The sequence below is a fragment of the Anomaloglossus baeobatrachus genome, chromosome 2 (genome assembly GCF_048569485.1).
Source record: "Anomaloglossus baeobatrachus isolate aAnoBae1 chromosome 2, aAnoBae1.hap1, whole genome shotgun sequence".
Taxonomy (NCBI): Eukaryota; Metazoa; Chordata; class Amphibia; order Anura; family Aromobatidae; genus Anomaloglossus; species Anomaloglossus baeobatrachus.
Genome location: NC_134354.1, coordinates 298,881,302 through 298,896,823, shown reverse-complemented (window position 1 = coordinate 298,896,823; position 15,522 = coordinate 298,881,302). Strand labels below are relative to the sequence as shown.

The window sequence follows — 15,522 nt, the reverse complement described above, 5'->3', positions numbered from 1 at the left end:
GCCGCCCAACACCAGATCATCATCTCACTTCTTGGAGGAACCACAATGGGGAAGGAGTCGGTCACCGGGACACTACCAATTTCTACCCCAGCCTGCTCGATCGGTTGCCTCTGCATCAGGGCCCTGATTTCTTTCTGTAATGCCTGCTGTCGCCCGATGCTGGCATTTTCAGCCACATGCTGGAGTAGAACAATTTTCTCGGAAAAACAATTCTCTATCACGTTAGTGCCGATAGTCACTATTAGAGTTCGCGTCCAACGATCAACGTCCACAATTATCATTCCCTGTGATTTCAGCACTACCCACCCCACTTTGATGGTCACCTCCTTGTAGCCCACCTGCAGCAAGGCCTGCCTATTACTGGTTATTATGGACAAGTCTGTATCTGGGCCAAGGGTTATGTCAGAATCGACCCAATACCTTTTGTAAAGAACATATGTTATAGTTGTCACCTGGGACCCAGTGTCCAGAAGGGCATTCATTGGGATGCCATCCAGCACGATTGGTAGGACTGGTTGCTCTCCCACATATTTGTCTCGCCAGTCGGTTGGGTTGGTCCTCCTCACACCCGAGAGTCGATCTCTAGCCCCGGATACCTGTGGGCCCAAGGACAGTCCCAAGCATAGTGTCCTGCCTTGTCACAACGGCGGCAAATCTGCCACCTGGCAGGGTCACAGCAATCACCGCCCCGTCACCGAGCCGAGGGGTTCCCCTCTGCCATCATCTTGGCATGCCATCTGAACCAGTGGCCAGCCCGGTGTCCGTTGGCTGCAGAGTTGTTTGCATGGTTTGCACAGCCTTGGCGAGGGTGGCCACGTTCTTTGCCAGTTCTTGGACCTGAAGCCTCAGATTTGCAGGGAAATCACTACCCACAGTCTGGGCATCCGCCTCCACGGTGGTCTGGGCATAGGGCGCCACCTCTAGGTATGTGATGGCGAGGAGTCGGGTTGGTGTAGCGCCATCCGGGGTCGAGTCACGCAGCACCCGGATGGCCTGGTCCTTGAAGTGGGCAAAGTCTAAGTCAGGATTCAGTAGGGCTAGTATGCGCAGCTGGGTCCGGTGGGCGCCGGACAGGAGCCCCTCAATGAACTGCTCGGTCAGCAGTCAGTCCCCATCATGCACACTCCCAGGATCCACTTGTTTCACGGCCATCAGCGCCTATTGAAAGTTTATAGCTTAGTACTGTACTCTGTCCTGCACCCTCTGCTTACACCTGAAGAATTGCACTTTTATCTCCGCTGCCATGCGGGTGTCAAAGGTGTCCTTCAGCTGAGCCAGTGCCTGTTTCCCAGTCCCTTTGTTGGCGTCCGGCCAGGACTTGGCCTCTTGATGGGCCGCAGTGGTTAACTGACCAATCAGTATGCTCACTTTCTGGCATTCCATCAGGGAATACACTTCAAATAAACTGCTCAGTTTCTCTTGGAAGTCGCTCACGGTATGCGACTCTCCTGAATATTGCGGCAGCTACGTCGCTCCTGGTACGTAAGACATGAATAGTGGCATTACCGATGCTGTGGCTACCGTGGTGGGCAGCCCGAGCCGGATGTAGGGCCCGCCGGTACTTCTGCAGCCCCGGGCTCTGTTATGCTACTGCGCCTTGGGAGTCTCTGTTGGGACAGGTGGTGTGAAACCTCCTGCCCTCCAGGTTTACTGCTGGGCCATTAATACCTGACAGTCGAGGACCCGGTGTCCTGATTCAGCGCTCAGTCCTGAAAAGCTTGAGCCAGCTCTCTTACAGCGACCATTCTCTTTCACTCCTACAAGAGTTATCAGTTTTCTCTTCCTGTTCCTCTTTCTGTAACCCCTCCCCAGCCCAGAATGCACAGGGAAGCTTGCCCCAAACAGGACTAGAGCTCCCCCTTCTGGCCTGGATTAGGAAGTGTTGTGTTTTATTTGTACCTGGCATAGAGGTCACCCCGCTGCTTCCAGGCATAGCATTGCCCTTGGTGAGGAGAACAACGCCACTGTGGCTCCCATGACCACTGTTGTGGATGCTGCCCCATAGTCTTGCACTGGTGCAAGTGCAATCCAATGTTTAATCGGATCGCACAGGCACATAAAAATCGCAAGTGGAACCAAACCCTAATACTGAGAGTTCCTCACTGCCAACACTCCTTTGGTATTTTCTCCTGCCAGGGTACTAAGAGATGATAAATGGGTGGGGCTAGGAGTGTGGCCACTGCCGTGGTCAAAAATTGCGCTAGGTGCGAGCCACAATTTCTACCTCTTTCTGTTCTTCCAAAGTTGGGAGGTTTGTGAGCAGTCAATTTACAAAATGCAATCTGCCTGTAGTCCAGTACACCTCTTACACCTCTTACAGCATAGTATGTGATGTGTAACTCACTGATATTTGGCAGCAAAGATGCTGTGCAGAGGGTGGTCCAAGTGAACATGCCTGGTTGTCTATCTTACACACGTACTGCTGAAGATCAAAGCTAAACTGGCATATATATATATATATATATATATATATATATATATATATATATATATATAAAATGTCTTGTCATTTGTGAAAACATTTTACATGGGTAGTGTAAACGAGCTGGAACAAAAGCAGAGCCTTTGAGTCAACTGAGGTCTACATAGATTTTTAGAGGGCTATATTAAAACGCAGTAATTCGGAACAATTTCTCTATATAAAACAATCTCTCTAAAAAGAGATTCTCTATAAAAAAAAATAGTCTAACTTTTTTATTAAAGTCATAGAATCGGATGTCAATATCAGATCGGTGGGGGTTGACACCTAAATTCAAAACAGATGTTTGCCACACCGGCAGAAGCTGGATGTATATACGGGCGGCACGGTGGCTCAGTGGTTAGCACTGCAGTCTTGCAGCGCTGGGTTCAATTCCCACCAAGGACACCATCTGCAAAGAGTTTGTATGTTCTCCCCGTGTTTGCGTGGGTTTCCTCCCACACTCCAAAAACATACCGATAGTGAATTTAGATTGTGAGCCCCAATGGGGACAGTGTTGCCGATGTATGTAAAGTGCTTTGGAATTAACAGCGCTATATAAATGAATAAATTATTATTAAATTATATGGTGTACGGAACAGAACACTATTTGCTTTTGTTAGGGTCAAGTTCTGTAACTGTGTAAATGTTGCTATTTTTGCCCATTAAAGCATGTCTATTAGGTGAAAAATATATATTTTTAAGAGATTGGGTCCAAAAGAATATGCAGTAAGTCAAGAAGATCCGTCGTTCCACTGGAAAGTTTTCTACCACTGTTGTTAGTGATTTATCCATGGCTGTCGCTTGCTATTTTACTGTTCCCAAAACAGAGACAGCCATAGCCCGGCTCTAGTTACTGTGGCAGCTGGCCAGCAAACAATAGATAAATAGCTTATGCCTATATACTCCTGAAAGGTAGAAGTCTACTATAAGGCTAAGGATATTCCTTACATACATATCATATTAAACAAATCATTTAGAATTAATTATTATAAAGCAATTTATGAAAGTTATGTGATAAATTAATGCATTATTTATATTTTGGAAATATAAAATAGAATAAACTGCGGGGTCTGAAGGAGAAACACATGACTTCTCCCACCCATTGCCATTCACACCTTACATAAGGCATAACTTTTGTACATTAGGTTTTTCTGGACTGTTCTAGGAAAAATGAAAAGTTCGGTGGCCATATTTTTTGAAGGGGTTGGCCACTGTCGAATGAAATATCATAAATTATAGAACCTGATATGTGATGCCCTGCGTACAACAAAATATCATGGTCATGTGGTCTATCCACATAACTGCTCCCAAGAAGCATCTTTTTCTGCACTGGTATTGCACAGGTGGGGAGATACACTGTGACTGCCCCATCCATTGTATACTTGCAGTTCCCATGGGAAGTATGGGGACTTCCATGTTAGTATTGGGGCTATGACATTACACATAAGGTTATGGAATTTATAGAATAATATCAAAATCGTTTTTTAAGGGAATGTTTCCACTACAAACTAGACATGTTTTCTGCTTCACCTTTTTACAGGTGTAACGTAATATAGTTGTTCTTCAACTGCTAAAATGAAATGGCTAAAAACTAGTGATGAGTGAGCACTACCATGCTTGGGTGCTCAGTCCTCGTAATGAGCAGTTGGATGCTCACATGGGCTCGACTTGTGTACCCGAGTATAATTGAAGTCAATGGGAGACTCTAGCATTTTTACAGAAGATCTTAAGGAAAAACACTCGAGTCTCCCATTAATTTTCATTATACTTGGCACACAACTCGCGCCTGTCCAAGCGCCGGCTGCTCATTACGAGTACTGAGCACCTGAGCATGGTAGTGATCATTCATCACTACTGAAAAACTCATCACAAAAAAACTGCAACTCACTGTAAATCAAGATGAAGATTTTATGCGGTTTTGTGGAAACCTACCTTTAGAATAGACATTACTATTTGTCACACTTCCTGACTTCCCATGTGGAAATAAAAGGAATAGAAAAAAGGTTTTCAGCTCACCTGTCATCCGACGCCATAGGAATCCTCAGGGTGCACGGAGTCCTCCGGGCCAGTCCATGCCAGTGAAGCAACAGGAGTGTGAAAGAGTATGGACCCGGCACAATATCCTTAAAAATCACTTGTATCCTTTATTGAAAAATGTCATTAAAAATCAGCCAACAAACGCATTGCACCAAGCGTGATACAGAAAACTTAACGCGTTTCGGACATTCATTAACGCTTAGTTATGAACTTATGATTAAGGACTTACTTGTTTTTAAAACTATGTCCGAAACGTGTTAAGTTTTTCTGTATCACGCTTGGTGCAATGCGTTTGTTGGCTGATTTTTAATGACATTTTTCAATAAAGGATACAAGTGATTTTTAAGGATATTGTGCCGGGTCCATACTCTTTCACACCCCTGTGGAAATAAAAGGAACATGAGTAACGTGTTTGAAAATATGGTAATATATCGTTTATTTAAAATCTTTTTACATTCTAAATTTCTTGTTCTCTACCCTCAACCCCCAATTTAAGTGGGGGTCTTAGCTGAAATAACCTACAGATTGCATGATGAGTCTTATTTTTGCTGTGGGTTAGTAGAGATTAGCAAAGTGACAGATGATAAGAGAAGCCCTACAGCTGATCTAAAAATATCTCCCAAATTTCTGTGACACATGGAAGTTAAAGTGACAGATGCGCTTTCCAGGGCAGCACAATCACACTATCGCACAGTCACAAAAAAACAGAAAACATTTTGCAATCTTGAAGATGATGACAATAGCAGAGAGGACTGAAATGGATTACACGTAAATCCACTCGTTACTCTACCCAGTGACAAAATGCAGGCAAGCTAGATATTTCTGCAAACAATTACTTTAGATAAGAGGGGGAGGAATTCTGAACCAGACTATGGCAAAAAGATGTGTATTTGAAAAGCACTAGAACCCCAAGAAATGGAATTTCTTCTAAATTTAGAATTACAGTGATGGATATTAGATAGATAGACTTTACAGTAAATCTTAGTAAATTTACAGCCATTGAGTCATATTAAAATTGTTTTCCATTTTCTTATTCATAGGAGTCGCATTCCTGCTTCTTCTTTTATGTTCCAGTTCAAGAATGTGGAGTATAGCTCTGGGCGGAATAAGACTTTGCTATGCTATACTATAGAACGAGGAGAAGGCCAGGTTTTCCGTGGGTACCTGGAAGACGAGCATGCCTCAGCCCATGCAGAGGAGGCTTTTTTCTCCAATGTCCTACCACAGTTTCTCACTTCTGGTGCTGTCAATGTCATCTGTTACGTGTCATCTAGCCCATGTGTTAATTGCGCAGCCAGCATTGCACGATGTCTGCGAAGGAATAAGACAGTGAAAATACGTTTGGTAGTAGCTCGGCTTTTCCAGTGGGAGGAATCTGAAATTCGTGGTGCCATAAGGGGCATTACCTCTGCTGGATGCCAACTGCGAATGATGAAGAGTGCTGATTATTTGCATGTATGGCAAAATTTTGTAGAGCCAGACGTGGTCCTGAATGAAGAAGGGGAAAGCGAGCAAAAGAGTGAACAAGGAGCCTTTATTCCCTGGGAGGATTTAGAAGAAAACTCCATATATTATGAGGAGAAGTTGGCAGAAATTTTAAGATAAACAACCAAAATCATCATAATATCGCTAAAGGGCAAATATTTGGCAGGGCAGTAATATTTTTCTTTTAGAGAGATTGCTTCCATCAGTGGACTGATTTACTATTTTTTGTCTATATTGAAAAAAGTGTTTGTAATTCAAAAAAATCACTAAACATGTAGTGGGGAGGTAATGCAAAGCATATACTTCATGTGTTAAGCCATAAATAATGTCAGTAGATGAATGAAAGGTGTCCACGATGCATCCTGCCATTAAATACTATTGAATGTTGTTCTTTGTCAGTAATAAATGTGAATGTATATGTACCTTACAACCCATTTATCTTCACGCTCATTCACTTTTGTTATCTACAAATTCTTTGATACCGTCTTGGATTTTTTAACATGTTGGCCTTGAGTATCTTTTAGCTTTTTAAAGTCCTTTAGAGGAGATGACGGGAAAAGCAAACTCCAGAGAAAAGGATAAACCCAAAGCATTCTGTTTTTTTTTTTGTTTTTTGTGTTTTTTTTTAATTGTACTAATACAAAAAATACACCAAAAATGCTAAAATCTAAAACACTACTTATGTAGACGTTTCAATATTTTATAATAAACTTTCAAGAGAGTCTTTCAGCTCATCTTACATGTCTATTTTAGGGTCTAAGGAGGACGATTACTCCTTAAGGAGAGTGACACACCTGGTCTGGCATGACGAGACCTAAACGCCTTGCATGCTCCGCTGGAAAATTTGGAAATTTAATATGCAAATTCTTTGTACTGACCATTGGCAAAACGCCGAAACACAGTATCTGCAAATTGAGATTCTGGTTTGACTTTTATATCCTAAGTCTTATAGCAAGTTTCATTTAAACGTTTAATATTGACTTTTAGGACTGCTACTTGCAATAGGTGGCACTAGAGTTTGTCCTCTTTCTTTTTGAAGAGGCAATTTGCATATGAAATTTCCCAGAGGAGCATGCAAAGTCTCCTAAAACAGTCATGTCAGACCTGGTGTGTCACTGTCCTTAAAGAGGAAACTTCCCCCTTAGATCCCAGTGTAAGTCTCGCTCCTAGTCAAACCAGAGCCCTTTACACTGATGAGGGGCAATACCCAGAAACACAGTGTATGCAAATTGAGATTCTGGCTTGGCTTCTATATCCAAAGTCATAGGACAAGGCTTGTTGAAGGGTCAATATTGACTTTTAAGATTGCTACTTCCAGTAGATGGCACTAAAGTGCAAGTCCTCTTCCTCTCTGAACAGACAATTTGCATTTCTAATTTTAGTAAATACTTGTATTCTCCATGAAATAAAAATTTTGGACCATCATCAGTTCAACCTGTTCTGATGTTCCTATGTTATGTTCTTCCAGAAATTTACGAATATTGACAACTGGGTTTTACCAGTAGGGGGTGTGTCCAAACACAGTTTGACAATTTTCATGTACGAGTTTGACACTGTCCACTCAGTGATGGCATTCTTAGAGTGTGCAGAGACACGCACATTTGATAATGAGAACATCTAGTTATTCATCTATTTAGAAATTTCTAAGAAAAATTATAGAGGAAGAGTACAACACAAAATTCTAGAAACCATGCTCCTGAAGTATTATTTTTAGGAAGTACTAGTATTTACTGAAACAGACATGTCTGAAACAATGACAGATCCTCTTTAAAACAACAATTGGCCACATTATTTTTTTTTTATTAAAAAGAAAACACAAAAAAAGTCAGAACTTGAGAAAAACAGTGCGAGGGAATCCACCTTTAGACTACTGTCAATTGGCAGTATAAAGGTTGCGTCATTACTAGCAGAGAAAATCTTTCTTTTAGGTTTCTGTGTAGGGTCACTTCCTTGTTTAATTTAAATACATTAAAAGCCATGCATACTTTTGACAGGGAAAACTTTTTTTTTTTACATATGTTACTGATTATCGTTTATTAACAAAATTTCACTAAGTTTCAATCTGCAATAAATCATTCACTTTCTGACATGTGATATTAAGTTTGCAGCCTGATCCAAGCTTCAGATTTGTCTGTTGTGGGAGTGTTTCTCCCTGTAAGACCCACAACACACATCCTTTTTTTTTGTACGTGTGCGGTATGTATTTGCACATACCGGAGACACGTACACACGTAGACCCATGTTAATCAATGGTAGACGGCACACGCACGTAAAATCACACGGAACGTGTGTCCGTGTCGTAAGTACGTGTGTGCGCTTTTCTACCCGGACGAAATGTCCGTTTTTGCCGGCAGCACGTAGGCACGGACCCGCTTTAGTCTATGGGTCCGTGCCTGCACGGACCGCACGCGGAGTATGTCCGTGTTCAGCACGTATCGTCCGTGTCCGTTTCTCATCAAAAAATTGGAAACACTTGTTTCCAATCTATCAGGTCAATTGAAGGCAAACAACAACACCAGGATCTCATGATGAATGATTAAAATCGTTAATTGGGTAAGAATGCGGGCCTTTAAAAACGGACAGCACACGGATTGCACACGTACGTATTTTATGTCAATACGGACATTCCACACACACACACGGCTCGCATACACCATCAGACGGATGCCATACGTACCGGAGAAACGCCCCAAAAAAACAGAACACGGACCCGAAAAACGGACCGTGTCACACGGACGTTTTTTTTGCGGAAGTGTGTTTTAGGCCTAATACAGGTTGAATATGAGAAAGATGTGTATCCAGGGGGATATCTTCACTTGCTTTCATGTATTAGTACAGCTTCAGTATTATTATTATAGCGCCATTTATTCCATGGCACTTTACACGTAAAAAGGGGAACGCATCATAGGGACAAGTACAATAATCATATACAAAACAATGCACAAACTGGTACAGGAGGAGAGAGGACCCTGCCCATGAGATCTCACAGTCTACAAGGGATGGGTGAGGATAGATGAGGGTGGAGATGGTCGTGAAGCACTATGGAGGACAGAGAGTTATTGCAGGTTGCAGGCTTGTTGGAAGAAGTAAGTCTTCAGGCTCCTTTTACTGTGTTCCCCTTAATCCTTTCAGGTTACCTTTTTCAGTACTGTGCTTTCCGCTTCATGTGCTTTCACCATTGTTTATAGCATGTTTTCTGTGACAGAGATACTTACTCCTCCCTGATGTAGAAACAAAAGAAAGGATAGTGTGGAGCCCCATAGGTGTTGTGTCGGTGCATTACCTTCAGGGACTCCACTCAGCTGGATCTGGTCACAGGTAGGAGATCTTCTTCTTGTCGTGACGCCACTCTCAGTATTGCGGCCAATAGGGACCGCCACTGCAGGTTGAGGGGCACCTGGGGCTGATGGTGAGTGCAGTTAGTTGGAATAGCCTCCTGAGAGTGAGGCAAGCCCCAGGGCCCTGTGTAGGTGCGTAGTACCACAAGTCGCAGAATGACCACACAGGCAGGATGTCTTTCAGGGTTTTTACTCACATTAGGTGGCAGGGTGAGTAACCCGGGCGTAGCTGAGATGAACCAGGTAGGAACCAGGTATCCTTCAGGCTGACTTTATGAGGGTGACTACTGACTCGCCTTCCTTAGCCCTTGGTGGTTTGGGGTGACCCCGACTTTGAGTCCCTATGGGGGTCACCCAGGGAAGATGCTCCAAGCCTCTCTCCCCTTCTTGTTTGCCGTGTGCTTGTTCCCCGGACCAGGCCACTCCAGCCTCTTGCCTCCTGTGACCTATGGGCCCAATCTTGCGGTTACGTGGCTGCGGCTTTTGTAGTGTTGTGGTGTGGGCTTTAAGAGCCCCACACCGGCAGGTTTAGCAGGGAAAGGTGAATCTATCCTCGCTTCGGGATCTGCCGCCCGGTTGGGCCTGGTGCTCTCTAGAAGTCTCCTTACTTCCCACTCCGTGCACTCTCTAGCTGAAGCTGGCTTTCAGGCAGCACTCCTAGTTGACCGTTCTCCCCCGTCTGTAGTCACTGCGCGGGCGCTGTTAGACAGCATCAGCCCCACAGGTCTGCTCCTCACTGAGCCCTATGGAGTTCTCTGCTCTAACTGACTCACTGCCCCTCCTCTCCTGTTCTTGCCTACGCCACCTAGCAACCAGACTCTCCACCACACCCCTTGAGAGGAGATGGAGGCTCTACCCCCTCCACTATTCCAGTGAAGGTGAAGGCTTGCCCCCTCCTGGGATCCCCAGGGGTCCTCTCATGGGTACATGTGTGAGACCTGATCACTATGCGCCTGTGTTCCACACCCCAGTCAGCCTTCTGGATTACCTGTATTGTACTGTTCCCAGCATGGGTGCAGTACTCAGTGGTGCCTGACCAGGTCAGGGGCGCCACATTCCCCCTTAGTTATCACCAGCACGTCCTCGGGCTGCAAGACAACATTTTAAAATGCATAAAACATTTAAAACATGTAAAACATTTTTAAAAGCACCAGGTATCAGACATCACCACCCTCCACCCACAAGTCCGTTAACCCACCCAAAACCCTCTCAGGAGGCAGGTCACCGGTCCTGTTGGTAACCAGGTCTGGGCCATCCGTTTCCCCAGACCTTTCCTCCAATCTTCCTCTCCCGTTGGCCGCGACTTCAGCCACTTCTGGCAGGATGTAGAGGCGGCTTTCATGGGCTGGTGGTTTCAGGGTATACCTGGCCTGGTGGATCCGCGCCGTCAGCCTCTTCTGGCAGGATTCAGAGGCGGCCTCCACAGTTGGTGCTGATCAGGTACCCTCTTTGTGGTGGTGAGCCAAGGCCCCATAAACAGGCGTGCTCTCTGGTCGCAGGTGAGCCAAGGCCCTTTTCTACGGACGGGCCCCCTGGTTGCAGACGAGCCAAGCCCCTAAACAGGCTGGCCCTGGCGGTGGTGCCACTGGTGTAACTATTTACACTGCGAGAGTTTGTGGCTATAGCCAGTTCATAGCCTTAAGGTTTATAGTTTTCTCACAATAGTTTTTGTGGGCACATTTCTTAAACGTTGCAAACAAAACTTGTCAAAACTTCAACTGGTAACTTGCTGTATTTCTTTACTTCTCTCTACTCTTCTTTTTCACCAGGGCGAGGGCACGTTGGGCACTGGCACCTGTGACTTTCTTGCTCTTTGTCTCTGTCTTCATCTGTGGTTGCCTCATCTATAGGTTCTGTGTCTTTCCTTTCTTGGTCTGCATCTGATTCCTTTTCTGTATCTGTTTCTTTATCTCTGTCTTGTCTTTCTTGTCTTTCTTGTCTTTCTTGTCTTTCTTGTCTTTCTTGTGGCATGGGATGGCTGTAGGGTTTGCTGGTACGTAAGGCTACATCAAGTGCGTACAATCCCCTTTCACCTTGGTGCATGGTAAACTGTACCGAATCTCCCATTTTCAGATTTCTGCCAGGGTGTCCTCTAGGCAGGTGTGCGCTGACATCTCTCCTGTTAACAAATATTCCCTTTTTGATGCCAGGTGCTACAATAAATCCATAGCCGCTTCTCAGATTAAAGTCTTCCACTACGCCATAACACAGGGGTCCTCTAGCCTGGCTTTTGGCCCTTCTCAGGGACCGTTTCTCCTGTAGGTCTCTGGCGGTGACTTCCTTCTGCTCTGGAGACTGTGGGGCTGGAGCACACTGTGTTCGGTGTCGCCGTGTCTTGCGGGCTGGGTTCTGTAGAGGGCAGCTCACAAACTCCCAGGTGAGGTCTTGGGGCTGATCTTCGTCAACAGACGGTGTCGGGTCTTCCTCATCCCAGCGGGAGTATGGCAGCATTTCTGGCTCCGAATACACATCTTCCGCGGGTGGCACTGGAGTCGGAGTCAACCCTTCTGCTCCCTGGCCTCCTCTCCCCCTTAGTTCTTCCTGGCACTCCAGCTGTGGCAGTGCCGGGGATGGATGCTCTTCAGCCGGCCCAGGTGAGGGACTCCTTGGTGTAGCTGCTGCAGGAGTTAGCAGGAGACTCTTTGGGGTATGCGGAGGGGGTATGTATTGGCTCACCAACCATTGTGGAAATTTGGCCTCCAGGTCAGCCTTCATCTGCCAATATGCAGGGTCTTCACCCACCGTGGGCTGCCTATCAGGGACCTCTGTGGACCGGGGAGCGGTGTCTGCTCTGGCCTTGCAGGCCGGGGAAAATGATAAGGTAGTCTTCTCTTCTTGGCGGGCCGCGCCCTGTACGGCGGCGGCCTGGTCTTGGTGGGCCGCGCCCTGTATGGCGGCGGCCTGGTCTAGCATCGCGGTTGCAGCTTGCGTTTCAGTGGGCATCACCACTGCGGCCGGTTCTTGGCGGGCCGGACTGGGCATTGCAGCCGCGGTCTCACTTAGCGTCGCAGCCTCGATGGGGTCCGTGCAGGCTGAGCCGGGCGTCGCTGCAGTGACCGTAGCTTGGCGGGCCGCACCCGGCGGGGCTGCGGCCTGGTTCAGCATATCACTTGCGGCGCGGACGAGCGTCGCTGCTGCGTTGGGGTCTTGGCGGACCGGGTTCAGCAGGGTGGCAGCCTGGGTCAGCGTCACACCTGCAGCACGGATGAGCACTGCCGTGGTGGTCGGAGCCCTGCGGGACAGGCGGGGCATGGCTGCAGCAGCCTGGATTTGGCGGGCCGCTTCTAGCGTGGCTGCGGCCTGGTCCCGCGTCGCCGCGCCGGGCGCCTCTTCTGGGACCGCGGGCGTGGCAGCAGGGGTCGGGGCACTTGCGCTGGCCGGGGCATCTCTGGACTCACCCACCGGTAGCAGCATCGGGGTCTGCGTCGTCGCCGCTCGGTCTGGCAGGCGTCGCGCGGCTCCCTCCTCGTAGGTCCGTACCGCCGCAGCCATCTCCAGGAGCTCCGTGCGTTCTTCTCGGATCTGCTCTATGACCCGGGTCTCCAGTCGGTCACAGAACTGGGCCAGCTCCCGATACCACCAGGCAGCGGAGCCTGGTTCTGGGTTCCTGCGGTCAGACGCCATTTCTTCTGCGCCGTCTTCTGCACGATCTCCCAGCAGTGGACTCTTCGCTGCCTCCTGTAACAAGCTGTCCAGTTTCTGCTCTGCCTCTTTCAGCAGCTCCTCTCCCAGCAGCAGGCTTGTGGCTCCCTTTCTTTCCCGCCGTCTCTGGACGCCTCCGCTCTCATCACTTGCGAGGTCAGGACTCTGCAGGGGATCTCTGGGTAGCCACACCTCTTCGTGGGCGGTAACTTCTTCCAGCGCGGGCTGCTGTTGTTTTTCAGCGCGCTTTTCATGGTGGCAATATGGCGGCGCTTCCAATTTTTCAAGCGGACCGCCCAGGCACATGGTCACCTGTCTGAACAGGTCTAGTCCTTATCCTGTTCGTGACGCCAGATGTGGAGCCCCATAGGTGTTGTGTCGGTGCATTACCTTCAGGGACTCCACTCAGCTGGATCTGGTCACAGGTAGGAGATCTTCTTCTTGTCGTGACGCCACTCTCAGTATTGCGGCCAATAGGGACCGCCACTGCAGGTTGAGGGGCACCTGGGGCTGATGGTGAGTGCAGTTAGTTGGAATAGCCTCCTGAGAGTGAGGCAAGCCCCAGGGCCCTGTGTAGGTGCGTAGTACCACAAGTCGCAGAATGACCACACAGGCAGGATGTCTTTCAGGGTTTTTACTCACATTAGGTGGCAGGGTGAGTAACCCGGGCGTAGCTGAGATGAACCAGGTAGGAACCAGGTATCCTTCAGGCTGACTTTATGAGGGTGACTACTGACTCGCCTTCCTTAGCCCTTGGTGGTTTGGGGTGACCCCGACTTTGAGTCCCTATGGGGGTCACCCAGGGAAGATGCTCCAAGCCTCTCTCCCCTTCTTGTTTGCCGTGTGCTTGTTCCCCGGACCAGGCCACTCCAGCCTCTTGCCTCCTGTGACCTATGGGCCCAATCTTGCGGTTACGTGGCTGCGGCTTTTGTAGTGTTGTGGTGTGGGCTTTAAGAGCCCCACACCGGCAGGTTTAGCAGGGAAAGGTGAATCTATCCTCGCTTCGGGATCTGCCGCCCGGTTGGGCCTGGTGCTCTCTAGAAGTCTCCTTACTTCCCACTCCGTGCACTCTCTAGCTGAAGCTGGCTTTCAGGCAGCACTCCTAGTTGACCGTTCTCCCCCGTCTGTAGTCACTGCGCGGGCGCTGTTAGACAGCATCAGCCCCACAGGTCTGCTCCTCACTGAGCCCTATGGAGTTCTCTGCTCTAACTGACTCACTGCCCCTCCTCTCCTGTTCTTGCCTACGCCACCTAGCAACCAGACTCTCCACCACACCCCTTGAGAGGAGATGGAGGCTCTACCCCCTCCACTATTCCAGTGAAGGTGAAGGCTTGCCCCCTCCTGGGATCCCCAGGGGTCCTCTCATGGGTACATGTGTGAGACCTGATCACTATGCGCCTGTGTTCCACACCCCAGTCAGCCTTCTGGATTACCTGTATTGTACTGTTCCCAGCATGGGTGCAGTACTCAGTGGTGCCTGACCAGGTCAGGGGCGCCACAATAGCTCTATAAAAGGATGTGAATACTAATATATATTGAAACATAATCTTTATTGATTATAACTGTAAGCCCAAGAGCACACATATATGAAACACTAACAAGTGCATACTGCACATAATGAAAAAGAAACAAACCGGTCAGAACAATTTGTGATGATTTTTGCTCCCATATCCATATACATAGACCAGCAGTACCCTCAGCATTTTTTCTCCCCCTCCCTATCCTGAGTTCTGATACCACTGAGAACCCATTCAAACATTTTTTACTCTTTTTTTTTTTTATGCAAAAAAAAATCCAGGCTGTTCCTACCCAGTAAAAGACAGACAGTACTCAGATGACACATGGATGGCATCTGTTTGCTATCTGTTTTTATCAGGATCCCATTACTTTGAATGAAGAGCTTGAACTGAAATTTGGATAAAAAAACAGACACAACTTATTCTTGGCTTTTTCAGAGCCACAAAACACCCTAACATGAGCAAACCCATAAATTATAATGGATCCATGTTCTATCTAGGAAAAATATGGATATAACAATAGAACACCACTGTGAAAAATGGATGTCTTAGGGAGGACTAACACTGAGAGAGCCAACAGGAGCTCAGATGGATTTGTAACATCTTTGCAGATCCCTCAGCTACATAAGGAACTAGCAGACACTCTGTAGTAGCAAAATACAAGAACATGGTAATGAAGATTATTTAGAAACTTGCTGAACTTTGCATTTAGGAAGTACACGTGCATCTCAATAAATTAGAATATCATCAAAAAGTTAATTTCAGTAATGTAATACAAAAAGGAAACGCATATATTGTATAGCGTCATTACAAACATAGTGCTCTATTTCAAGTGTTTATTTCTGTTAATGTTGATGATTACGGCTTAAAGCCAATGAAAACCCAAAAGTCATTAGCTCATAAAATTAGAAAGGCTTCCTAAGCGTTTATAACGGTCCCTTAGGCTACACAATCATGGGGAAGACTGCTGACTTGACATATATCCAGAAGGAAGTCATTGACACACTCCACAAGGAGGCTAAGCTACAAAAGGTCATTCCTA

The 15,522-nt window shown here is 47.0% G+C and overlaps 1 protein-coding gene across 1 annotated transcript in view; it reads left to right on the top strand.

Moving 5' to 3' along the window:
- Positions 1-6,413, top strand: part of APOBEC2 (apolipoprotein B mRNA editing enzyme catalytic subunit 2) — a 65,542-nt gene extending 59,129 nt beyond the window's left edge. The window contains exon 2 of the mRNA XM_075335857.1: positions 5,539-6,413. Within this exon, the coding sequence (XP_075191972.1) occupies positions 5,539-6,103 (565 nt within the window). The 3' untranslated portion in view covers positions 6,104-6,413. The remainder of the gene's footprint in view (positions 1-5,538) is intronic.
- Positions 6,414-15,522: the final 9,109 nt, after the last annotated feature.